The 27,919-nt window shown below is 36.1% G+C and overlaps 1 protein-coding gene and 1 pseudogene across 4 annotated transcripts; both read left to right on the top strand.

The window, feature by feature from the left end:
- The first annotated feature begins 95 nt into the window (after positions 1 to 95).
- On the top strand, positions 96 to 27,842 carry ZNF518A (zinc finger protein 518A). 4 transcript variants are annotated; one of them, XM_028098697.2, is made up of 7 exons: positions 96 to 176; positions 2,663 to 2,748; positions 3,860 to 3,967; positions 17,558 to 17,708; positions 20,403 to 20,452; positions 21,001 to 21,124; positions 21,265 to 27,842. In XM_028098697.2, exon 7 carries the CDS (start codon positions 21,389 to 21,391, stop codon positions 25,865 to 25,867), a length of 4,479 nt encoding a protein of 1,492 aa, XP_027954498.1. In that variant the 5' UTR covers positions 96 to 176; positions 2,663 to 2,748; positions 3,860 to 3,967; positions 17,558 to 17,708; positions 20,403 to 20,452; positions 21,001 to 21,124; positions 21,265 to 21,388; the 3' UTR covers positions 25,868 to 27,842. The 4 variants fall into 4 exon arrangements, with proteins under 4 accessions (XP_027954498.1, XP_027954496.1, XP_027954500.1 ...); XM_028098699.2 differs by lacking the exon at positions 96 to 176 and adding an exon at positions 383 to 729; XM_028098695.2 differs by lacking the exon at positions 3,860 to 3,967.
- Positions 19,431 to 19,531, top strand: LOC114205515 (U6 spliceosomal RNA; annotated as a pseudogene).
- Positions 27,843 to 27,919: the final 77 nt, after the last annotated feature.

Below are 27,919 nucleotides of genomic sequence, written 5' to 3'. Positions count from 1 at the left end.
CTGAGGCGCGGACCCTGCCGGCCTCCGTCCTCTTCCGCTCGCCTCAGGTACAGCCCGGCGGATCCCTCCGCCGCAGCGTGCGCTCCCGGTAGCGCCGCGATCGGCTTTTCGGCAATACCCGGATGGAAGCGTAATGGCCGCCATCAGGGACTCGCAGGCAATGGGGACCACGACAGGTATTCCCTATGAGCGGGGCCACCCAGACTTGTTAGGATGCCGGGACTTCTAGATGGCCAGCCAGGGGGCAAAATGCGAGTTTGTGGGGGTGTCAGGGTCCCCTGAACCGGCTCAGGGATCCGCCTCTTGTGATAGGAAGCGCCTGCTAAATAGTCCCGGCTATTCAGCGCTTCCGCCTAACTTGCCGCAAAGTTTTTCTAGAGAAGTCGGCTGTTTTACTCGGCGCTCTTGCAGGCTGCTATCGCTAACTTCCCGCTTCTTAGCTGGGTTTGCACTACGTTCGGGCTTTTTGAACTCAACATTCTCCCACAGCCTAGGAGCTGGAGCGGGAGCGCGGAGACAGTGTGCCTCCGCGCGCCCGAGGGGAGCCGAACCCCGGAGGAAGGGGCGGATCGGGCGCGGTGTTTGGGACGGAGCGCGGCGCGCGGCGCTCGAAGCACCCACTCGGCGCATTCCGGGGCTGGTGGAGACAGCATGGGTACTGTTGCGACCGCACCCCTCGAGCTGTAGATTCGCAGGCCCACGGCAGTCCGACTCGACGGCTTCCCCATTGTGGGTCCAGTCTCTGGTCATTGGAGGTCTTTTCTTGCAGATACGCTCAGCTCTCTGGCGCGCGCTCCCTCCTCCACAGAGTTGGCCAAAGGCGCCCTTCTTGCAGACCCCAACCACACCCAGTGGCAGATGGATTTCTTTGTAACTGGCTTTCTCACTTGTAGGGTCCATTTTGAGTCTGTTCTTAACATGGTGTCCTCATTGTCAAGTAGACAATCTCTTCCTAGATGGATATGGTAATGGAAAATATATAGGGTGAATGTATATAAGGTAAAATGTTGTAACTCTTTTAAGTAGACCAACAAAACAGATATAGTAGCTTTAAGGTTCAGAATAAAAAAGTTTAGGTTTAGTTTTCTTTTTAGGCTTAAATTTGGGGGCGTTTAGTATTTGTGAGCTATTTTAGTCAAAACATTCATAGAGTATGTTTGGATATCAAAAGTCTATAAGCACCAGAAAAATAAAATAAGTCAATATTTAAGGAATTCGTAAGAATGCTGACCTTTGTGTGGTTGTAGCAATGGTGAAACAAGACACCAAACTGTACATCAGGGTAGGAATTTCATTAACTTGAGTGACTCTATGTTAGGCCTAGTTTACTGTTTTTTTGTTTTTTTATGCAGCCAGGGATCTGATTTGAGTGTACCTTAAAGTTAGTATTCTCAGGTTGAACAGATAGAAACCATTTAAATTGAGGGCATGAAATACCCTGACATCTTTCAGAATTTTAACTGCAAATCCATAGAAATGGATTCATTATCTTTTAGCAAAACTATGTGTTTCTGATATTCATAAAGACATTGCATTTTGTTAACATTTTTCAGGGCGTTAGCATTTCTTGAGGATGGTAAGCATAGTAGACCACGTTCATTTTTCTTAAAATTCTTATAAATAAGATGAGCCTTGGGTTTGTTAGAAAATTGTTACCAAAAGGGGGGGGAGGGGTATAATGCAGGTATCTGACTTGTTTTGCACATCCAAATTATTCCTTATTGTTGCAGTGAAAATAAGGACAGCTATCAATTCAAAATGTTATATCTGGTTTTATGGAAGGGTAAAAGGATAACAACCACAATGAATACCTACTATGTGCATTGATAATGTATGAGCTTTTAAATGGTTGAGTATTTTTTTTTTATCATCACATTTTAAATCCTATCCTTTGTTAATAGTATATGTGGTCCCAACTTTTGTATCTTGAAGCATTCCAGAGGTTATGTTTTAGCATAAATATACAATTTGACTTTAGAATATATTTTAAACATGTCCTTTAATGTACTTTTATTGTTTATTTTTCTGTTTGCAATTGTTCTTATGGAACCATTGTTTGCTTTAGATCACTTAATACAACTTTTTTTTTGATGGTAAAAGACTTGAGTCTTGTTCAGTTTCATTCAGGGACTCTACTACAAGTTTTGTGATAAAACACTATAAGCAGAAGAAAAGAATTGTGATGAAGTTGAAATTTTTATTAATTATCTGATTCCAGGTGTGTGTAGGCTATGAGTGTTTCAGTACTGTATGGGGGTATTGGCTTCACATGGTAAGCAATTTTCATGGGATGTTAGCACAAGTGAGTATAAAGAGGTAGTATTGTGGTGGTAGGATATCTGGCTTAGAATCAGATCTAGATTGTTCTGGGTTTGTGATTTTGGCAAGATTCATTTTCCTGATCTTGAAATAAACAAAGAAAGTGAATTAGATTGAGCTTAAGCTCCCTTCTAAGCTTTGAGTTTTGTGATTTTTATAAATTTATGACATGTTATCATGGAGTAACAATGGAGGGTTATTGGCCAAAAGTGCAGAGAGGTTTTTTTTTTCCTCTTAAAAGTTAAACACATAAGTTGAATTTGAAGCATAATTGACTCAAGAGTATAAAAACATTTTACTAACAGGTTTTGGTCAGTTTTAAAATCTCGGTCTTCATTTCCAGATATCGTCTCTTCTTTTGATCACTGTTCCTGATTGTGGCTTTGTCCAGGCATTAAATTGCGTGCCTTTTGTTCCTTGAAGAAGGAGGTATGGTAAAGATTGAAGTATTACAGCATGTAGTCTATTAAGCAGTAAGTTAATACATTTGATATTGGACAAAATAAAGTAAACTAGTTATATGTACATAAGTTTTCATAAATTATAGTTTTATTTTTGGCCTAAATACTTATAGGTTTTCTTTTAATGTAAGCAAAAAAGGTCATTTTGGTTTCATAATTGATTATTTAATACTTCATTAGCTAGCTAAAGATCATTTTAACTATATTCTTCTAAACATAAAGACAGCATTAAGGGCTTCTGGGTAATGAACAATGGAGTTATATATGGTTGGAAGATGTTTTGAAGTTGTATAAATGACCGGAAGAGTGTTTCTGTTTTGCTCTAATAAGTGCAAAGTAATGCACCTAAAGAAAAACTGAAATATATTTATATCATGATAAATGGCATCAACATTATGAGTCAGAAAAGGTACTTGAGAATCACTGTGGAGTTATGACTGGTTTCCTGAAGACAGTCTTTGGAATATCTTGGTGTGAACAAAATGAAGGAAAAAAAAATCTGCCATCAAATCCATGGTATTATAAGGGAAGCTTTGCAAACTTAGTGGAAAATATTGTACCCTTGTACAAAAACATGGTTTATCTACCCTTGAAACACGAGTGCCTCTTACTGTTTGTTTTGAATAGGAACTGGGATACCACAGTATCATTTAATTCCTCTCACCAAATACAATAAGTATACCCATAAATATAACCCTAAATTAGAAATAAGATTGTGTACATAACTACTAAAATAGCTGAAGTAGACTGTACCAACTTAAATTATTACTTCAGTAATCATAACCATGTTTTGCCATGAGTTTTACTAGTAGATGGCTTTGTTTTCGGGGCCATTTTTCACAAAGGCAGAAATGTTTTGTTTTATTAGAAGTTAATGTCTAACAACTACAGTGAGTAGGGAGCAACAAAGCTTAGATTCTCGGTAATTATATGTTCATTTATATGTCTAATTGTTTCCTACATAACATTTGTTTGCCCTCTTACTGAATTAGGTTCACATGGGTACTGTGTTATTCCTGAATAAAGTAAATGCTGGGTGCTAAGAATTTTCTTTACTCTGTTTGATCCAAAATTCTCAGAAAAAGTAATATGATGAAGAATGAAAACTTCAAATGTAATGAAGTGAACAAGAGGCTGCTATATGATGACTGACCAAAATGATTTGGATTATTCCATCTTGAAAAATTGTGAGCAAAGTCTGACTAAATTTTAAAATCATGATTGGTATGACTGCATGAAAGAGATATCAGAATATCAGAATGAAGTTGCATGACTTGAAGCTTATGATAAGTAGGTTTCACATGGGTCTCATTTCTAGAAATGGTAATAGCTGAAAAATACTGGCTTCATGGAAGGTCAAATAATTTCACAATGTGGTAAAATCATCACTAATTCCTAATTAAAATTGGGTTGTTAAAGGTTATAGCTGGTAGGGAAAAAAATGTATTTGTTGACCTTGAACAATGCAGGGGTTAGGGAAACTGACCCACCACACAATTGAAAATCTGCATGTATTCTTTTGACTCCCCTAAAATTTAACATCTATAAGCCTTCTGTTGACTGGAAGCCTTACTGATGGCATGAATAGTTGATTAACATATGTTCTGTGTTATATGTATTAGATACTATATTCTTAATAACATGATAATAAAGTAGGCAAGAGAAGAGAAAATGTTATTAAAATCATAAGGAAGAGAAAAATACATTTACAGTACTGTACTGTGTCAAAAAAATCCATGTATAAGTGGACCTCCATGGTTCAAAGCTGTTTTGTTCAAGGGTCAGCTGTATATTAATTTTGTCAACTCGTCAGCTGTATATTAATTTTGTCAACTCAGTATCTCTTCATTTGGGGAGCCATCTCTCCCCTATTATGAGTGGTTAGTGGCCAGTGATAGAGTCTTATAACCCAAGCCTAGTCATCCCTGTTGCAACAGAGATTGCCTGTTAATCAAGCAGAATCTCATTAATCAAGAACGCTTCTTTGAAATTGATGTATGAATGCTAGGAGAAAGATGCTCCCTTTTCTCTAAAGTGATTAATCTGGTAGGGTGTTAGTGACATTCTTTCCCACAAGTATGAGAACCCCATCTGTAGTAGGAGAAAGTGAAGCCATATGGAAATGGGAGATGGGTGGAGATAGCATGCCAGTTTCAGTTCTAGGGACCATGGTAAGAGGTATCTATGGTTCTCTTTTGATCCTGTCAGTTACCCTGGTGTCCTTCCCAGTCCCATGTCCCAAAATTTTGTATATAAGGTAGTTTGAATTGGATTGTAGCAGAAAATGATCTGATGGGGGCGCCTGGGTGGCTCACTCGTTAAGCGTCTGCCTTCAGCTCAAGTCATGATCCCAGGATCCTGGGATCGAGCCTCACATTGGGCTCTCTGCTCAGCGGGAAGCCTGCTTCTCCCTATCCCACTCCCTCTGCTTGTGTTCCCTCTCTAGCTGTCTCTCTGTCAAATAAATAAATAAAATCTTTAAAAAAAATGATCCGATGGATATTTGGCCCTTATGAATTTAAGATCTATAGCTTCAAGTTGATCACATCCATCTACAATTTGCTCTTTTCTTCCACCTTATGAAAGATGCTCATTGTTCGTCATTCATGTATACATTCAGTCCTTCATTCAACCTACAAACATTTGTTGAGTGTCTACTATGTACAACTATGTGCAACTGTCTGGATAGTCAAGGATTATACCTACTAGCTAAGTGCATGATGGACTTCCTTTATTGTGGCACGTTTTTATATATTTAGGTTATACTGATCAATAAGAATGTGTTGAGAATAATCAGTGCTGTGCTCAGCATTTTCTTTTTTTCTTTTTTTTTTTGAAAGATTTTATTTATTTATTTGACAGAGACACAGCGAGAGAGAGATCACGAGCGGGGAGGGGAGGGGTAGAGGGAGGAGCAGGCTTCCCACTGAGCAAGGAGCCTGATGTGGGGCTCCATCCCAGGGCCCCGGGATCATGACCTGAGGCAAAGGCAGACGCTTAACTGACTGAGCCACCCAGGCACCCTGTGCTCAGCATTTTAGTGATATGAAAGAATAAAAGGAATTCTTTGCCTTCAAAGTCCTTATAGTTTATTTAAGGAACCTAGATTAACATATATGAAACAGTACAAACAGCAGATAAATGAATGCGTGATTGTATGGTATGGATATTAAGTCTGAGTTCTGATAGAAAGAAAATTAGTGAGGGCTGGCAGGTTTCTTGAAGGAGGTATCACTGCAAATGTGTTTTAACTTATGAGTTGAGTTTTGTTAGGCACAGAATAATTGAGGAAAGGATGGAGTTGAAAATGGCTAAGGGCTGATCCAAGATGGGGAGGAGGTTGGTTTGACTGTAACAATTTGTATTTTGGGGGAATGAGAGGTAGTGATATATGAGGTTGAATATTTTAGGTAAATCCATGTATGAGGCATTTGGAAAGCCAAACACATTTTATTTTCTGCTAAGGTGGGGATTTCTTTGAATAAAATGTTTATGTTTCTTTTAGTGTGATGCCACTTTGGTGATGCTAAGATACAAAATAAGTGTAATCAAGTGATGGAAATTTATTTGTGGAAAAGATCTTGTTATATATTCCTCTGCTGTGAAAATTTTTAAAAAACAGTCATTAACAGCATCTGCAATGCTGTTCTGTTTTATACATGTTATATAGGTATAATATATATATAATTTGTTTCTTTCTTCTTCTTTCCCCCTTTTTTGAGAGATCTCATAGTAACACTGTCAAAACCATACCCTTCCTCTAGAGATACAGCCAGTTCAGAACTAATGTTGCAATAGATATAAAAACATTCTGAGAGAGAGAAGGAATGAAATTAATGTTTGATGACTCATATAGTATTTGTTTTGAGCTCCAGATACTAGGAATGATGTATAGGTTAATTCTTTCATTAAATGCTGCTGTTTACTTAACCTTCTCTCTTCAATAACCAGTTAGCTGATCCTCAACTCAAGAGAGTATTATAGGGGGGCGCCTGGGTGGCTCAGTCGTTAAGCGTCTGCCTTCGGCTCAGGTCATGATCCCGGAGTCCTGGGATCGAGCCCCGCATCGGGCTCCTTGCTCTGCGAGAAGTCTGCTTCTCCCTCTCACACTCCCTCTGCTTGTGTTTCCTTTCGCGCTGTCTCTCTCTCTGTCAAATAAATAAATGAAATCTTTAAAAAAAAAGAGGGAGAGAGAGTATATAGGAACATTTCTCTATACCAGGGTTGGCAAACTCTTACTGTAAATGGCCAGGTAGTATATATTTTAGGCTTTGTGGGCAATATGGTTTCTTTGCACCTATCAGCTGCTGTTGTAACATGATAGCAGCCACAGACAATATGGAAATCAACGAATGTGGCCATGTTCTAATGAAACTTAATTTATAAAAAAAGGTAGCAGACTACATTTGGCCCACAGGCTGTTGGCTGTGGACCTCCTATCATAGACTTAATGAGGCATTTCATTCCACAGCTTCTCATACTCGTATCTTCCCATTATCCTCTTCTCTAGTAACTAAAGATCAGTTATCTTTATTATTTTCTAAGTTCACCTCTTCCACTTGTTCACTAGATTCCACCCCTTCTCACCCAGTGAAGGACATTGCTACTGCATCTCTGTTTTTTTCTCCCTCATCATCAATTTTTCCATTTTTGTTGGATGATTTTCATAAGCATGCAATCATACTGTAATTGTTCTCCCAGTTTTAAAAAACAAAACAGAATAATTCTACTTCAGTTCTTCTTTTGGTCTTTTATACTAAAACTCCTTAAAAGAGTTGTCTGTACTACATCTCCACTTCTCTTCTTCCCATTTCCTCTTAAATCCATGCTAGTCAGCCCTTTTACGGGGCTAATCAAAGTCACCAGCGGTCTTGACATTAAGTCCAGTGGTCATTTCTCAGTCCTAATCTTGCTTGACAGAGCTGATCAATCTCTGATCCTGGAAACTCTTTCTTTAGTTTGCTTTCAGGACACCACTCTCCTAACTTACCTCACTGGTCATTCCTTTCATTCTTACTAGCTGGTTTTTTCTCCTCTTTTTACTCTAAATGTTGTAGTATCTCGAGGCTTAGGCCTTGGACTTCTCTTTGTGTACTTACTCCTTGGTGATTTCGTTCAGTTCTGTATACATAGATATATATATACGCACACCAATGACTCCCAGAATTTTACCCCTAGATCTCTGTATTCTGTATTCAGCTACACATCCACATTTCCACTCAGATATCAACTAGATATCTCAAATTCTATACGGCTAAAACTGAACTCTCGGTATGCTTTCTATACTTACTGTTTGCACGCAATCTTTCTGTATTAATAAATAGCAACTCATTTCTTCCAGTTGCTGAGGTTAGGACTTGCAGAGTTAATCCTTGACATACTCTTTCTCTTCACAGACCAAACGTAGTCTGTCAGCATATCCTTTGGCTCTCTTGTTGCCACATGTCCACGGTCTAACCATGCCTCATTGTCTCCACCAATGTCTCATGTCGCCATTGTCTCTTTCCCGGCAGTTGTAGTATACTTATCTCCAAACTGGTCTTCTGGCTCTCACTCTTATCTCCTTCCCAGATAATCTGTTCTAAACATTGCCCCCGAAGTGATCTCTAAAAAATCATTCAGCTTATGTTATTTCTCTACCCCAAATGCTCCAGTAGCTTCCCATCTCATTTATACTAAAACCAAAGTCCTTTTGGTGTCTCTCAGGCCTTGTTTCAGTCCATTACTTCTTTGACTTCATCTCCTACTGCTTTCCCTCTGGTGTTTTGTGTTTCAGTCATACTGACGTTCTTCTTTCTAGTCTCTGAACATGTTAGGCACACTCTACACTTCTTTTCTTGGAACGCTTTCTGCCTCCACCTCTTAGGATCTTGGCTCAAATAAGACTTCAAATGAGGGCTACCTGACTTCACATTTAAAATTGCAACTCTCTAGTTCTGCCTGTTTTTCTCTGCAGCACTTGTGATGTTTGAATGTATTAAATAATTTACTTTGTTTATCATCTAAATAACTAGCAGAGTGTTATGTCCACGAGGGAGGGATTTTTGTCTGTTTTATTCACTGCTGTATTCTCAGTGTTTAGAACAAAGACTGGCACAGATTTGGTGCTAGCTACATGCCCAGAACTATGCCAGATGTTGGTGATATAGCAAAAAACATGACAGATGTGTTGTTATGCTTAATGCACCTTTTATTACAGTGGTAGAGCCAGATAGAAAATAAATTGGCAAATATATAAAATATTGCCGAAGTGTTACAAAAAAGAAATATAAGGGGTTTAGATAGAGAATAATTTTTTGTTTGAGAAGTGATGCTTTATAGGTTGGAGAAAGCCTTTCTGAGGTGATGATATATTTTTTTTAAGATTTTATTTATTTGACAGAGAGACACAGCGAGACAGGGAACACAAGCAGGGGGAGTGGGAGAGGGAGAAGCAGGCTTTCCACAGAGCAGGGAGCCCAGTGCGGGGCTGGATCCCAGGACCCCGGGATCATGACCTGAGCCGAAGGCAGATGCTTAATGACTGAGCCACCCAGGTACCCCCGAGGTGATGATATTTGAGCTGAGACCTAAAAGATGAGAAAGATCTAGCCATTTGAAGAATAGGAGAAGGAACAATTCAAGCAGGGAACAGCAGGTGCAAAGGCCTGAGATAGGAAAGGAGTATTTGAGGAACTGAGAGACTATCTATGGTAGCTTGCTGGAGTATATTTACAGATGAGAGTGGTGTGAGGTGAAGTTTAAGAAAGAGGTACAGTACCAGATGTCACTGCTCCTTGTAAGCCTTGGCAGAGATTAAATGTTATTTTAAGTGCTTTGGGAAGCCACTGCAGATTTTAAAGCAGGGAGCATTGTGATCTATTTTATATTAAGATCATGTTTGCTCCTGTGTGGAGAATGGATTCAGAGGAAGGTGGTGGGCAAGAGAGAAGCGTGTATGCCAGTTAGAAGGTTATTTAAATCCAAGTTATAGATGACCGTGGACTGAGATGATGACAGTGGAGATGGAGAGAAGAATTCAAGATGTATTTTGGAGATAGAATTGACCGGTCTTGCTTATGGATTAGCGTGGGAGTAGGGGAAAGAGCATACGGGATGATTCCTTGATTTCTGGGATGAGTAACTGGATGGATTGTGGTGCTATATTACTAAGGTGGGGAAGCCTGGGAAATAGAATTTGCTTCTGTCATAAAGACAGGTGCTTTACAGAGCCAGAGAAAAATTGAATAGTTTATATTATTTTGGGAAGCTGAGGGTAAATGGGTTGCATGTTGATGCATGTTGTCCCAATCAAGTAGCCATAAATCTTTTGATTCCCCCCCCAGCATGTGTTCCAAAATCTTAAGTAAAATCTACATCACTGCCACAGCAAAATGACAAAAGAAGAAAAGCACAAGAGATGAAATACTCTTCCTCCTTCCCATACTAAATTTAGTGGTTTCTACTTCCCTTTGGGTGGAATACTTATGATTTTTCTCCCAATTTCCACATACTGAAAATGTGATTTCTGACCGTGTGATAGAGAGAGAGAGGGTTTTAAATCAAATTCCATTGCAGCAAAAAAGTTTACATGATCTATAGCATTTGCTATAAAATAATCTAAAATCACAGGAGGTCAGATATTTGGGTTGCAAATAAAAGAATAAATGAGTGAAGAGTGTGTTAGGACCCTGTGTACCAATTGTCTTGGTTTTTGTGTGGGATAAGTGAAAAATATAAAATAGAACTTGTCTTTTTTTTTTTAAAGATTTTATTTATTTATTTGAGAGAGAGAGAATGAGAGATAGAGAACACGAGAGGGAAGAGGGTCAGAGGGAGAAGCAGACTCCCTGCCGAGCAGGGAGCCTGATGCAGGACTCGATCCCGGGACTCCAGGATCATGACCTGAGCCGAAGGCAGTCGCCTAACCAACTGAGCCACCCAGGCGCCCTAGAACTTGTCTTTAAGAAGATTATGAATGACCTTGGGAGGTAAAACTTAAAAATGAAATGATGTAACTATAAAGAAGTGTAATGGAGTGGTGAGCAATGGCTGTACTTTAAATGGATATTCAGAGAGGGAGAGATTAGTGTGTATTGCAGGTTTCATGTCCCTATAGGAGATAGAATTAGAAAGGAAGTTTGACCAATATTGAGAAGATAGAAGGGGATGACAAGCCTGTTGAAAGGAAATAGGATGAACAAATAAATAAAGGTGTATGTGTAGGGGCGTGGAAAGCATCTTAGATAATGGGCACTGTACATTATATATGTAGTCATCATGTCAGTAATAAGAAAGAAGATTAACCTGAACCAGGAACTGGTTCTATATTTTAATTTTTGATTTTGGACTCCTTCATAATTGTATACCAACCAGTGTCACCAGCCTACCTGAGTGGTACGTGGCTCACATGTATACTAGCATTTTGAATCTTTCTATATCTGTACTTAATTACATTAGCATATTTAACTCTTCATTTCTCTTTTCTGCATTTAAGCTGATTAGGCCATGATTTGGAGGGAGCTGCCTTTTATTATATATATTAATTCTACAAAATTTATTCTTTCACTTATTTAAAATACGATAGGTATTAGCCCTATAGGTAAACTTTTTAAAAACTTAAAGCAGCTACAAAAAAAGTAAGCCCAGAATGTGTGTTTCAAGTCATGAAAAGATTATTATTTTGAAGGCACTATAAGGTTCTGCTTTTAAAATAAGTTCTAGGGTTTTTTTGTAATTTTCTTCTAGATCCCTTTTAGGTAGAATCTTAGGTTTTTTTCAGTAAGTTCTTGCTGTGTGCTTCTTTTGTTTTCTTTCTAGTTATATATTCATATGAGTTTTGAAATCAGCTTTCTCTAGGAAAAAATTCGATGACTCAAGGAATGAAATTGTTATACAAAATAATTACTAATTATATTAGTCTTTCTATTTATGTGATGTGACAAGTTAGGTTACAGAGCTACATGCTGAGTTACAAATGAGGGGAAGCTAAAATCAGTTTTTTTAGTTCTTTAATGCTTAAGCAACTAAAATATAATAAAGGGCATATAGATTCTTTTTATATCATTTCAGTAAAAATAAAAACTGTAGAATGTCTTTGCTTTTTAATCTGTTGTAGAAAGCAAACAAGACTCTAGGAATGGTGCATTTTGATTTACTTTATTCAGGTGTTTCTTATCCTTGGCATTTTACTTTGGGAATCATCTTTTTAAAACTTCTCTGTGTGATTGATTCCTAACCTATGCTAACATTGCCAGTTCTCAGGTTCCTCACTTTTTATTTGGATTGTCAGCCCTCTAATTTTCTGATCTCTATTTTTACTGTTTCCAATATATCTTGCTTTCTAGTACCATTCTAATAATACTTCTACAATACTGCTTTTATAACTTCTCTCTGCTCATGAATTCACCATGGCTCCTGGTTACCTTTCATTTCAAGTTCAGATCTGTTCTCTGTAGTCTGTTCTCACTTAACCTCACTATTATACATTTTCTCTGTGATCTAGATCCCACAGTGCCATGGGAGAAAAATGCTTTTCTTCCAATGTTACTCTGTTTTTCTGGTCTAGATAGCCTTTGCTCCTTTTTTGCAAGTTTAAGTCTACTGCTCTTTAAAGGATCATCACAAAACCTACCTTTTTGTGAATTAAATGCAGTCAGCATTGATCTATCAACTTAATGTCTTAAGAATCTGGTTACAAGTAATAAAACTAGCTTAAAGTAGTTTAAGTCAGGGTGAGCTGAAAAGGAGAAATTATTTTAAGGATATAAGATTTCCTAGAATTCAAGGGAAGGAATAGACGCAAGCCTCAGTAAAGACTTGTGGTAGTAACATTGTCCTCTTGGTTTCACTCAGAGTACTTAGGAGAGTTGATTCTCTCCCGGCTGTTTGCATACGTTTGTCCTTTGCTCTGCAGTGCTGTCATTCCCTAAGAAAATTAACTTGTCAGTAGTTCAGGAGGTATCTTTTTATAGATTTGTCTATGCTTCTGCAAACATAGCCCTATAGTATCTTTGCTCCTGACATGAAAATGAGGATCCTTTCCCTAATTTAAAAATGTATTACATGCTTTCATCTGTAACTGCCTTTTTTAAAAACGAAAAAAAAAGTTCACAATGAAATCTAAGTCAATTTAATACATAAACCTTTTTGTTTATATAATTTACTTAATCATTCTCCAACTCACCAACGTTTAAGTGATACTGTTACATATGTTGTACTTTTATTTCTGTAGGATAGGTTGTTAAAAGTGAGGTTTATTTATAGGAGTATACTTAGACAATGTGAAGGAAGTTGGTTATTTTCAAGGAAAATATAAATTGGAAAAAATAACTCAAGCAGTAGAAACCTATAAGAGCCCAGAAACCATAGAAGAGCTTTCAAAGGTTTGTAAGGTTTAAATCCAAAGAGGTATCAAGCCTATATGGTATTTTTGGTACAGTTACGTAATTTTAAGGAGTGGGCAATTCTCGTGTTTAGTGAACTATTCCAGAGGAGATGAAATGGTGGAAATTACTCCAATTCATTTTATGTATTCTCCATAATGCCAGTATTAAAACTATTAAAGATAGCATCAAAAAATAAAATTTTGTCAGATGAAAACCATTACTTTATTAAAGAATAACATGCTTAACTGATGTAAAAATAGTTCAGCATTATTCTTGCTGTTCGTTTCTTTGTATGGTATAAAGGTTTCCCCCACCAATGTGAAAATAGAGCATTCTTACGAAACCTTTTGTAAGTTGAAATGGTATAAAGCAAAGAAGCAGTTACCACTAATTCATGTGGAAATTTTTTGAGTGTTCTCAGACCCCCAAAATAACCTTAGTCTTAGGCTTTTCTGATATCTTAGGGGGCACATCTTGCTGGTGGAGGCATAAAATAATTGAGATAAAGCACAGATGCCCACAGACACAGTTCGAAGCTATGGCCTCTTGATGCTGACATACTGAATTGTAGTTCCTGGGGAAGGAGCTTGGCTGTACCATTCTCACTGCTTGGGCTCTGTAACAGATCTCTGCAAAACAAAGGCTGAACACTAATTTAGTTCTTCACTTTTTTGGTAAAAACAGAAACCCTCTTTGGATTTCTTTTGGTTAGCAAAAAACAACTAATGTAGGTTTGTAAGTGAAGTGGTTATAATGAGAGATTTTGAAAAGCAAACTTTCATAAAGCAGGGGATACCTGTATAGAAAAATAACAGTCAAATTTAGATCAGTGTTGCAGTTTTTCCTATTTCTTTATCTTTTTAAAAAATTTTAATTTCTTTTTTATTTAAAATTTTTTTTCTTTTAATGATGTACTAAGATCAAGAAGCATATTAATTGAGGGGCGCCTGGGTGGCTCAGATGGTTGAGTGTCTGCCTTCGGCTCAGGTCATGATCCCAGGGTCCTGGGATTGAGCCCCGCATCGGGCTCCCTGCTTGGCGGGGAGCCTGCTTCTCCCTCTCCCTCTACTGTTCCCACTGCTTGTGCTCGCTCGCTCTCTCTGTCAAATAAATAAAATCTTAAAAAAAAAAAAAACATATTAGTTGAATACCATTTGTTTTCTATATAAAATACAGTTTTGTATTTGTATAACAACACTGTTATTCATAACTTTGGTAGTGCCAACTTCCTTTACTTACTTTTTAAGGTAACCTCATGGCTCACAAATTAACTATTAAATAAGCAAAAAAAAATTACCTCTCAGTAGCATGAATTTATATACCATGAGTAACATAGCATAATTTTATTCTCTGAGTATAATGTTTGCCAGTAACTTTATGGCTGTTGGACAGCCCTCTCTGTATGGGTGTGATTGAGTACCTGTGTACTGATGCAAGGAGTGTAATGTAAATGGATACCTATTTTGATTTTTACCTTTAGTGTCAACATTCTTGAACTTTGTGCTGGCATCAGTTTTACTATTTTAAGTTTGTTCAGAGAAAACTCGGTTTACCACAGAATTCATTTGCTTTGCTTGAGAATTTCAAAATTTTCATGGTTTCATGCCATTTTTTGATAAAGTTTCATAACAATATGGTCTAGAGGCAAAGAGGTGATTTTCATTACATCCAAATGTTAGCTGTTTGCTTGTGCTGTGATAAGGAAGTTTGCCAGTGTGGAGGCCGTAGTGATCCAAGGACAACATTTTAAGAAGCACTGACCTAAGGATAACCAGTAATTACTGTAAACATTTTTATATATGTACTCTTGACTTTTTACTATGAGTTTGTATGGGCCCATGTGTTTGTTTACTTATCCATCTATTCTCTATACACCTGTCAATTTTTCAACAGATTAACTCCTAATATGGTACTATTTATTTTCTGGGTTTTTTTTTCATTGAATACATCTTGGATATCTTCCTATTAATAAATGTAGTTTTACAGTATTGTTTTTAAAATTGAATAATATTCCATTGAATGAAAATACCATAATTTATTTATTGGTGGACATTTTGTTATTTTTGATTTTGTGATTTTTTGTAGGCAGTGTTTCAGTGAACCTGATTATTACCTTTAGGATACATTTCTAGAAGTAAATCAGAAGTTACATACTTTCTTCCTGGTCATGTGTAGATTTATATTTTATGTATTATAAAATATATACTGTATTATATATAATTATATATGTAATTATAACATGAATTATGTTATATTAAATGTAAATATATATAGCAAACTGTTCTTTATAAAGATTGTATCATTAGTATATCATAGTGCCTCTATTACTAGAAAATAAAATTTTAAAAAATGAAGGCATACAAAATACAAGTCCACATTTTTATTGTTCGATTCAACAGATAGAAACTTAACTCGGTAAAGTTGCTATAGTAGTTTCTAAATGCTTAACTCTCAGTTTCTGTACATACGTTGTCATGGACTGGTGACAAATGTTTCATGGACCATCAGCAGACCATATTTTTAGTAGCACTATTTTAGCCTAGGAGCCAGTGTAGAAGGGGGAATAGGGGAGACTGGGGTGGGGTTTGTATCTCATCCATATATGGTCATTTAATCCTCTTGCTTTTGGTATGGTACCCACTCTCAGCTGTGTCTCATATCCCCGATTAAGAGAGTCTGTGTACTTTCTGCAGAGAATAAACCTGCAGGCATCTGCTGTGGTGGGGAAATAGCAGTAACCTAGCGTATGGAATGGGGAAGGGAATCTTAGCATCTAACCAGAGCTCAAGCAATTTTCTCCAAATTTCTCTTTTAGTTTTCTCCTCCCTTCTTTATTGTTACTTGGTACTGCCAGTTCCTAAGTCTTTCAAAGATTCAGAGTGTAAAGTAGGTTAGTTCTTAGCTTTCCCCACTCTGTCTGGAATTAAGTTTTCTTGGGTCTGCAGGGTCATTTACTAATTTATCTGCTTTCCAGCATCTAGAAATTTGTTGCTATTGTCATGTCTCCTGTTTCCTATTGTTAATTTTTTTTAAGGACCTCTTACAAATATATTTGTTGTGTTATTAAGTGTTCTCCTTCTCCAGTCTTCTGCTTTTATTAACAAAATATTTGCTTTTATTTCTATTTCATGGATTTTATTGTTGACAGATATTTCTTCTATAACACATTATTTCCTTTTTAAGTTCTTTTTTTCTGATTGAAATTTGATTTTGCTAAAGTATTTACTTGAAACTTTATTCCAGAAAGAGTACCTATGTAGTATAGTCTCTAAATCTTTGTACATCTAAAATTGTGTTTCTCCTTTACATATGAATTTTCCTGTGTATAGAATTAATTCTTGGGTTAATCTGTTTTCCTCAGAACTCTGTGTCATTCCATTGTCTTCTAGCATTTAGAATTGTGAGTAAAATGCTTGATTAATATTGATTTCTGATTAAAGTTGGCATTGCTGATGAAAAATCAAATACCTTTTTAGGTAACTCTCCCTCTCTACCTATTTTTTTTTGTAGCATTTAATTTTTTTTTTAAGGATTTCATTTTTTTATTTGACACAGACAGCGAGAGAGGGAACACAAGCAGGGGGAGTGGGAGAGGGAGAAGAGGCTCCCTGCTGAGCAGGGAGCCTGATGCCGGGCTCGATCCCAGGACCCTGGGATCATGACCTGAGCCGAAGGCAGACGCTTAACGACTGAGCCACCCAGGCGCCCCTGTAGCATTTCATTTTTATATTTTAAACCCAAAAATTTGACTAGGATAAGTTGTAAACATTGAGTCTTATATTCTCTTCTCACTAATAATCTTGCCTGGCATTTGAGGAGCCTTTGATTTTGAAAATTCAGGTCTTTAAAAAAAAACCCCAAAACTCAAATGTTATTTTTTTCTTGCTTTCAAAATCATTATTTCTCTCCCATCTACTTATCTACTTTGTTCTCTCTTTCATGGCAGTATGTTCTTAGTTTTCTTTTTTTTTTTGTATATTATCTCAGGTCTTACTGAAATTGCCAGTTACTACTTGATTTATTTTTTCCCCCCTAAGCTTTCTCCTTTTTCCAGTAGTAGTAACTTTTGTGTAGTTACTATTTTTCATTGCTGGATGGGGGAATGGGAAGGGGTTTCTCTGAGTGTTCAGGTTATTTTCTCTTTGTTGAGCTGCTGCAGCTAGTGATGTTTCTGCCTACTTAACTTTTGATGGCCTTGGTAGTTGAGATGAATTCTTAAAGAATGAACCAAGATTTTTTTCAGTGTTTTAGTTAAAAGGAGGGGGGAAGTTAATGTAACTTTTTCCTGACAACTTAGTGATAATTTATTTATGTGATAAAGGACAGAACTGTTAAATAGAAGATAGGCATGGATATAGGAAGATTTATCTTTGCTCAGAAATAATTTCCTCTTTATATTTTTCCCAACAGCTGGTGCTAACAAGTCTCAACTTGGCCTCTGGACCCAGCTCAAAACTCTGGATTCATTCTCTTCCTTCCCATACCTCAGCTCAAGCTTTCTATCTCCCCAGAAGGTACCACATGATCTTCCTCTCAAGTCCTCACTTTCTAGAATCTCAAGGTATGTTCAGGGAGGGATTGGGCAGATTTATGTCCTTTACTTTCTTACTTAGGGCATAAGAGATGCTTATTAAATGCTTTTTAAATGAATGTCCCCTAGTCAAATTCCTCTTTAAAAGTGGTGCTTGGCAGTGGGTTAGCATTTGTTTTCACTCTTCTCTCTCCGGACTGTTTCTTACCAGACACCTTGCAGTACTTGTATGGGATGTTTTTCTAGTTTCTAGTTATTTTGTAGGACTTTATTTTTTGGTTTGTGTTTCATTGGGCAGTTGGAAGAAGGAAATCAGATGGCTTAAGTTGCCACCTTGATGCAGGCAGTTCTCCAGATTACTTGAAAGGGCTGGGCATACTTTATGCAAATAGTATTCTTTCAAGGCTTGAGGAGATGTTGGTTAAGTCTTATGAGGTAATAATATGTAGAGAAAGGGCAGTAGTTTAAATAGGAGATTTAAAATCAGTAATCCTTGTTGGTGGGGTAAAGATTGAACTGTAGTGAAAAGAGCATTAGCTAGTAGGTTGGAAGATTAAAATTAGAGTAAAATTCCTTTTTCCTTTTTTTGTTATCTGAGAAATTCACAACGCATTTTTTGCCCATAGGTGGCAACCCTAGTATAATTTGCTACCAGATGTCATCATTGATTGCTTCCACATACTACAGGTTCAACATAGTTGAAGACAAAATAGATTCTCCAAATTTAAAATTTGAGGGTGAATAACAAACCCCAAACTACCAATACAAACTCCCCTAATACTGTATTGTACATGCCATTCATTAAATGTAAAAAATACTGATGTTCAATATTAATTATTTAGCAGTTACCAAACTTAAGTAAAAGCTAAGTGGAGTTCTTAGTAAGGTCCCTTTTATTAACATTGTTTTGCCTGTGTTGAAAGGACATGCACTTTAATGGGTGACCTTTGTGACATCTGTTTTGGCTGCCATGCATCCTGCTTAATTATTTTCTATTCTTCATGTCCTGGAAGGGTGAGGTTGCTGAATGGTCAACTCTGAATAAGCAGTGTATTAATGTATATGTCCTACCTCTCTCCTTCAGATTGTAAGCTGTGGTTTTGAATCTTTCCACAGCACCCATCAAAATGCCTCACATTCATAGTAGGCATTTATTAGTGTTAGTTGACTGAGTTATTTAAAATTCTATTTTTATACTGGTCGTCAGACTCTGGGGTATGTGTTATAAGAAAAATTTTAAATTGTGTAGATATTTTGAAATGGAATTGATATTTAAAAATAGTATCAATCTATTTTTAGCATTACACATATATTTTTGAACACATGTAATATTACTACAAGAAGCAATTTCCCTTTTGTAATAAAACCCATGATATAGTTTCTTGATTATGTGTATAATAGAAAGGCTTGAGTATGGTTAATCCAGAATGACCACAATATGGTATTCAGGCAAATAGAGAACCTTTATAGCTGTGCTTAAAAGTTTCACCTCTTTGAACCTCACCCTCAGATTCTGGTATGGTGAAATCTCCATCGGTGATTATAATACAGAATGTGACACTCTGTAGGGAATCTTCTTAGTTGGTGTGGAATATCCACCAGGTGTCATTGAACTTTATTCTAGCCATTTATTTAGTTTTTCTTACTTTTGAAGAAAAAGTATTTACATTTTGCTTTACATAATATAGTAAAACATTTTAAGTAAAAATTTTAATATTTTACTGAATTAAACATAGTATGTAAAACCAGTGCGTGCTTCGGCAGCACATATACTAAAATTGGAACAATACAGAGATTAACATGGCCCCTGTGCAAAGGATTACATGCAAATTTGTGTCGCATTCCATATTTTGTGCAGTTCCTGAGCATCCTACCACCCTTTGCAGATGAACTCTGAAGAAATGATATGAGTCAGAGCACAGTGTGTGGCACTGAATAATGAAATTGTGATTTTTCACTACTAAAAAAAATTTTCAGTAAACTGGTACCCTGCTAATGAATTCATTATCAGTTTAGCATATATGTACTTAAAGACTACTAAAGGAATGTGTTTTTTAGACCCAACCGAAATTACTGAGTGTGAGAGAGATTAAAAGTCTCTTAATACGTAATTTAACTTTTAATTGTATTCCCTTAATAAAGGATTTCTGAAATAGTAAAGTATCTATTTACTTAGATTCATTGAAATTTATTTTTTTCAAGTTTTTATTTATTTAAGTAATCTCCTCTGCCCAACGTGGGGCTAGAACTGAAAACCCAAGATCAGGAGTCACATGCTCTACCAGCTGAGCTAGCCGGGTATCCCTAGATTAATTGAAATTTAAAGCTGAGACCTTTGACTGGACATTATAGATGAAGTTCAATGTGATTTATACTTTATTTTCTTTAGCTTATCTAATTTTGTTTATTATTCATACATACATATTTAAGATCACAAAAGTAAGAAAACATAATTCCTCTAATACACATTTTGATATTTTACTGAACCTTCAGTACTCAGATTCCAATCTTAGTAATATATTATCACATCTTATTACTTCACTATTTTTTGTTCCTTTGCAGTTTAACTCATAATGTGTCATTTCATGGTCATCACATACAGTAATGATAGCTACAATTTATATAGCACTGCACAGGATACTGTTCATATGTTTTCTCATTTAATCTTTACAATAACCCTGTGAAAGGTAGGGAAAGTACTAATTTTTCTTTTTCACTTTATAGATGAAGAAACGAAGACAGAGATTGAGACTTGTCTAGAGTAACACAAACCAGTAAGTGTTGGAATTGATGGCGGCAGATAGTAATGGGTGCATTCTCATATGCCAGGAGCTTTCCTTACTGCCTTCTGCCTGAGTTCTAGGGACAAAAAGCCAAATAGCCAAAAGGTTGGGGACCAAAAAGGTAGTAGGTAGACTTTAACAGTACCCCAGCAAAATGTGCTATTCCTTTTCATTTCTTTTTTCTTTTTTTTCTTTTTACTTAGTAATGATAACTTGAAAGAGCAGATAATGTTTTCTGTTATTGTTGTTGTTAGATAAATGAAACTTATATTTTAAATATAAATTATCTCTGAAGCACTAAGGAAATAGAAAAACTGGAGAGAAGCCTGTTGAATTTCTTACAAGGTAATAGCCAGAGGGTCAGCTAAGGAGATGAGGAAGTTAATAGTTCATGTGTGTAATTGGAGACGTGTGTAATTGGAACTTAAATTTTATGGTTCTCATTGAGATTTTGTAAATCCTGCTTAAATATTGTAATATCAACTTAGTATAAAAATCTTAGAGCTTAAGGGTACTTACCCAATTGTGGTTTTCTTTAGATGACAAAACTGAGGTTCAGAGAAGTTGAAGCTTGTCCAGTGTCACAGAGCAGAGCTGGAAGTAAAACTTGTATTTCCTGACTTCCAGATTAGTATTATTTCTGCATCAAGCTATTACTTCTTGGTAAGCTGTTCTTAAAATACTTAACTGATCTTTTATATCTTTTATGGATGTGTTTGATCAACATTCCTATTTTGTATCAAAATGAACTTTAAAATATGAAATTTACTGATACGAAAATTCAATTCTTTGTTTGATTTTAGGTGAGTTAATGTTGGAAAAATTCTGGTATTTTGAAGATGTCTCGGCACAGTATTGTTTCCTGTTTAAATTACAAGTAACTTCAGTTTTTAGAGAAAAAAGAAGTTGGGATTTTTTTGTAAAATCATGCCATCTGAACAGAAACCGTTATTTTTTGATGAAAAACAAACTACTTTAAGAAAAGATTATAATGTGAAAAATGAGATAGTAGATACTATCAGATCAGTACCTAGACCAAAAATTTCAGAAAGTAGTTTTCATTATGAACTAAAAAATGTGAAAATTGATTTGCCGAAGATAAATATTCCAAATGAAGTCTCTTTGAAACATGAAGTTGACAAATACAGAAAATTATTTCAGCGTCAACCACAGACTGCAAGAAAATCTATCCATGTAAAGACTGTAAGCTGTGTAGAGGAGTGTATGTTGCTCCATAAGTCTGAGAGAGTTGAAGAAGAGGGTTTAAAAATGTCTGCAAAAATACTGAATTTCAACTGTTTAAAATGCCGAGATAGCACTCGATATAGTCCAAATGATTTGCAGAAACACTTTCAAATGTGGCACCATGGTGAATTACCTTCATATCCTTGTGAAATGTGCAGTTTTTCAGCAAATGACTTCCAGATATTTAAACAACACAGACGGACACATAGAAGCACTTTAGTAAAATGTGACATTTGTAACAATGAGAGTGTATATACTTTATTAGACTTGACAAAACATTTTGCATCCACACATTGTGTAAATGGTAGTTTTCAATGTGAAAAGTGCAAATTCTCCACCCAGGATGTTGGCACATTTGTTCAGCACATTCATAGACATAATGAAATCCATTATAAATGTGGTAAGTGCCATCATGTATGTTTTACCAAAGGAGAGCTTCAGAAGCACCTTCATGTTCATTCTGGTACATTTCCCTTCACTTGTCAATATTGTAGCTATGGTGCCACTAGGAGAGAGCACCTGGTAAGACATGTTATAACTTTGCACAAAGAACACTTATATGCGAAAGAAAAACTGGAAAAAGACAAATATGAAAAGAGGATGGCAAAGACTTCAGCAGGACTTAAGCTGATACTGAAAAGATACAGAATAGATGCATCAAGGAAGACGTTCTGGAAACGCAAGAAGATCAACAATGGAAGTGACAGGAGTATAGAAAAAAACACTCAAGTGCTTAAAAAAGTGAACAAAACACAGGCTAAATCTGAAGACCAGAGCCATCTTGTTCAAGAGCATTTAAATGAAGAAAAGGATGAAAGACCACACGGTGAGAATAATGATAAACCTGCTGAGTCAGAGTCAGAAAAGCCAACTCTTCTGTCCACTGGGGAATGTAATAGAGCTGAAGAGGGATCAAATTCTACTCTAGGTTTCTTGAAGACTGCTGTACAAGGACCTACAGTGTTAATGGTGAAAAATAATAGAATAACAATTCCTGCTAACTACAGTGCTGATTTTATGGGATTTAAGATGGTGGATGGAAAACAACATATTGTAATAAAATTGTTACCTACCAATAAGCAGAATTTATATTTACCAGGCTCACAGTCAGATGCTGCAAAGAACAGTACTGCCAATTTGCAGCCCCAGACTTTGGACACTCCTGGATTTTTAGCAGGAGTAACAGCTGAATTAAGTGACACAGTTTACATGAAAGCAACTACTCCATTTTCATGTTCATCTCCTATACTTTCAGGGAAAGTAACATCAGAAAAAGAAATGGCTTTGCTATCTCAAACAAGTAATATGCTTCAGACAGTGGATGATGAAAAAAATGTGTCGTCTTTGTCAGCATCAGAATTGGTTTCGGCATCAGTGAATTTGACCACAAAAGTTGAAACAAAAGATAATATTGACCTATGGGGAAGTTATATTACTCAGAGTCACCCTGAGATATCAGGTGCTACCATTAAAAGTCCAGATAAAGTCAACTCTACTACCAAACAAAATGCATACAACAGTGGAGATATGCATAACTATTGCATTAATTATGTCAACTCTGAGTTACCTGTTGAATCTTCCAACCAAGGATCATTGCCCTTTCATAATTACTCAAAAGTAAATAATTCTAGTAAACGTCGTAGGTTTTCAGGAACAGGAATGTGTGAAAACCCTCAAAAAGAACCTTCATCAAGCAAGACAGTTGTTCAACAACCAATAAGTGAATCAGTTTTATCACTGGTGAGGAAGGAGAGCTCAAATCCAGATAGCATGTTAGCATCTATTAGCCTTTTAAATACTAAAGATGGAACTTTAAAAATGCAAACCGAAATTGAAGAACAGTGTGTTTTAGAAAAAGGAGAAAACATTGATGGACAGAACTTATACACTAATGAAAATCAGAATTTAGAGAGCATGACTGAGAAATCTAAGTGGGATGACATTTCTAATGTTGAGTCACCTATGATGCCTAGAATCACATCTGTTTTCTCTCTCCAGAGTAAACAGGCATCAGAATTTTTGCCACCTGAAGTAAACCAGTTACTTCAGGATGGATTAAAAACAAAATCTGAGGTAAAACAAGACTCTAGTAATAGTAACACTCCTGATAAAGGCCTCCCACTTCATTGTGACCAGTCATTTCAAAAACTTGAGGGAGAAGGCAAAATAATTGAATCTTCAAAAGACTTCAGAGTACAAGGCATCTTCCCAATCCCATCTGGTGGTATAGGGATTAATGTGCCTACAAATGATCAGAATTTAAAATTTAGTGGAAAAGAAAAACAAAATCTGTCAATATCACAAGATGTGAGAGATTCAGAAAAGACACCTAGAATTTCAGGTATTGGCACATTACTTAAGACTCAGTCAGATGCAATAATAACACAGCAGCTCGTAAAAGATAAACTACGAGCCACTACACAAAATTTAGGTTCTTTATATAGACAGAGTCCACTTCTGAATTCAGAACCAAAAAAGGCTATATTTGTTCAGACTCCAAAAGGCTTTTTTGTACCATTGCACATTGCTAACAAGCCTGGATTACATGTTGTTTCAGGAAGACCACTTCCATTGGTTAATACACAAGGTGTACCTGCTTCTCTTCTTTTAAACAAGAAACCTGGGATGATTTTAACATTTAATAATGGGAAACTTGAAGGTATTTCCACTGTCAAAATTGAGAGTGCTCAGGCTTGTGGAACTACAGCTAAGGAGCCCTGCAGAACACCTTTTTTAAAGGTAGAACCAAACAGTAATTGTCTGACACCTGCACTTTGTTCCAGCATTGGCAGTTGTTTGAGCATGAAAAGTAGCTCAGAAAATACTTTGCCATTAAAAGGCCCTTACATTATCAAAACATCAGCAAATTCTTCAGTGAAAGCTGTTCCTACTCCTAATACAGTATCTGAGCATCAGGGCACCAAGTTGAATAACTTGGACTCAGTAAAACAGCAGAATGAGATTTTTCCAAAACCACCTCTTTATACCCTCTTGCCTGATGGCAAACAAGCTGTTTTTTTAAAGTGTGTGATGCCAAATAAGACTGAGCTGCTTAAGCCTAAATTAGTCCAAAATAGTACGTATTATCAAAACATACAGCCAAAGAAACCTGAAGGAACACCACAAAAAATACTGCTGAAAATTTTTAACCCTGTTTTAAATGTGACTGCTGCTAACAATCTGTCTGTAAGCACCTCTGCATCCTCATTGCAGAAAGACAAGGTACCATCTAATCAGACTACAGGAGGAGAGCAGAGAGAGCCAGAATCTTCTAGAGATGCCTTACCCTTCTTACTAGATGATATGATGCCAGCAAATGAAATTGTGATAACTTCTACTGCAACATGCCCAGAATCTTCTGAGGAACCAGTGTGTTTCACTGACCGTTCAGACACCAGGGTATTAAGGTGTAAAACAAATTGTACAATTGAGAGAAGCTTCAATAGAAAAAAGACTTCGAAAAAAAATTTTTCAAGAATTAAAACTCATGTAAGAAGTAAAGATTCTGAAACTGCCTTTGTATCTAGAAACAGAAACTGTAAACGAAAGTGTAGGGATAGTTATGAAGAACCTCCAAGAAAAAAAGCAACATTACATAGAAAGTGTAAAGAAAAGTCTAAACCTGAAGATGCCCGTGAATCGTTTGATTTTAGCAGACCAAGGCTTTCAAAAGATTCAGTCAGAACTTTGCGGCTTTTCCCCTTTAGTTCCAAACAGCTTGTGAAATGTCCTAGGAGAAACCAACCAGTTGTAGTTTTGAATCATCCTGATGCAGATGCACCAGAAGTAGTAAGTGTAATGAAAACTATTGCTAAATTTAATGGACGTGTACTTAAGGTTTCATTGTCAAAAAGAACTATCAGTGCTTTACTGAAGCCAGTTTGTGATAATGCCCCAAAAACAATTTATGGTGATTTTTCCAAAAGACATAAAACATTGAAACCTGTTAGTTCTGTGAAAGAAAGATTTGTGCTAAAATTAACACTCAAAAAGACAAGCAAAAACAATTACCAGATTGTGAAAACTACCTCTGAAAATGTCCTGAAAGCTAAATTTAACTGTTGGTTTTGTGGTAGAGTATTTGACAATCAGGATGCTTGGGCTGGTCATGGGCAGAGACATTTGATGGAGGCAACTCGTGATTGGAATATGTTAGAATAATTTACTGTAGTTACCAAGGAAAAGAAATGTAAAATTATCTTAGAAGAAAACATGGGTTGGATTACCTTAAGGCAGACATTTTCTACTTCAGTATAGTACCTAAAATTGAACATCTGAAAGTTGGTTATATTTCCATGGGAGACAAAGTTTTATGTGTGATACTTGAAAATGCTATCACTGCACACATAAGTTTTGCAAGAAACTAATTGCAGCACAGATGTATCATTTAATTTTTTAAAATGTGTTCTTGGGAAGTTAGGGCTAAAGAAAATTTTGATAAAAGTTTTCCCAATTTAGTTATATAGTGACTCTTAGTAGAGGGTAATGGCTGACAGCTCCATTCCCTCTCTTCTTCCACCAGCCTTATGAATCTGGTAAGTGTAGCTCCTCTGAAGATGGAGAGCTCTTTCACCATGGAGCTGAAGGAGTTTCTCATTTGTGAAGATACACTAAGAGCTTGAGTAAAGAACTTAACTTTACATCTGCTAAATATAGTTATTTGAAGGGTGTTAGGCTCCTCTGAGAGTACATTTAACTACAGTTGCACCTCATGATGCTTGAAAAAGAGTTTTTCACAAGTAAATTTTTTTTCTCTTATGCTGTGTCCCATATCAGGAATTGGAATACCTTCCCGAGGTGATTTTCTTTTACTAGATGGCTATGTCAAGCATTGCAGTAGATGGGCAGCCTCAAAAGAATTAAACTCTCTTGGTCCAGTTTAAAGTCTGATTAAAGAACTTGAACATTTTTCTGAATTTGATGATAATCTCCAGTGATTCTCTTGCACAGAACTATGCTCATTAAATTGTTAGTACCCCATAAATCAAATGGCCAATATTTATCTTGGTTTCCATCCATTTGAAAAGTGGAACATAGAAGCACTTCCATGGGAATGTCTTTTCTTTGAAAATTAAGAATCACTCTATAGGAACAATATTTTGAAGTAAGATTAGCAAAGCAAATCAGATTTTTGCTGTTTAATTACTATTAGGTGTCTGACCATGTACACATTGGAACAAATTATCTTTGTTAGCACCTTTTCAGTTTCACTGACAACCCAAAGCAGATTATTTTACTGATTGTTGGCAGTTGAAATGAAGAAGCATTAGTAGTGGACTCAGTGGCAGGGCATAAAACTTTCAGGACCGATTCCTAGGGGATATACCCAGCAGGTAGAGTTTTAAAATGGGTATTTTCATTATGACAACAGAATCGACTGAAACTTCACCATGTAAGTTTGGATCAAATTTTGTTGGATTATTGGATAATGGAGTTCTTGTATTACAAATTACTGTATAATTTTTGTTACATTGTTACTACAAGTGTTAAAACATTTTCATTGAAAACTTCAGGGCTTCTTTTCTGTATATAAGAAAGAATTTAAACCTGTACATATTTTTGTACCTTTCAGTTTGTTATGTAAATTTTGCACAGAAGATTTTTGACAAAAAGTTTATTTTCTTTCAATTTAGTTCTGTGCATGCACTAATAAAACTGGTTGTTTAATTTAAAAGGAATATGTAAGACTTTACCCATGTATTTTCTTGGTTTTTATTTTAGATGTAGAATTTTTTTTTTTGGGTAAAATTCATTTTTCAGGGATTGAACACTATTGTTAGCAAGTGCCTAAAAGATGTGAAACAGTTTACATATGTCAACTGTAACAGTAGGTCCCAAATGGGCCCATTCCCCAAAAGTTTTATTTTAAAGAAAGCCATACATAGATGCTTCAAGCTATCTTGCTATGCACATTATACATGTACTTTTTTGTGCAGTTTGTCTACTTTCCTAGTGAAGTATTTTTTGTATAAAACCTGTTACAATTGTGTTTCTTAAATTGAGCCTAAGAGAATGGAGTTGATTGGAAATATACAGTATATATTAATAATGTATAAGGTGTTTAAAGAATGGTAAGCAATGTTAATTTCTGTAATGAACCTTTTCTTCAATTAAATTTATCTTAAGTTTGTGTTTACACAGTAATTTTTTTACTGTACTAAAATCAAATGGGAATTTTATTCTAATGGGAAATATTTATATTTCAAAGATGTT

The sequence above is a fragment of the Eumetopias jubatus genome, unplaced genomic scaffold (genome assembly GCF_037043125.1).
Source record: "Eumetopias jubatus isolate StellerSeaLion01/CBP00866 unplaced genomic scaffold, mEumJub1_p1.0 scaffold_17, whole genome shotgun sequence".
Taxonomy (NCBI): Eukaryota; Metazoa; Chordata; class Mammalia; order Carnivora; family Otariidae; genus Eumetopias; species Eumetopias jubatus.
Note: the sequence above shows the minus strand (reverse complement) of the source record. Positions and strands in the feature narration are given on the sequence as shown.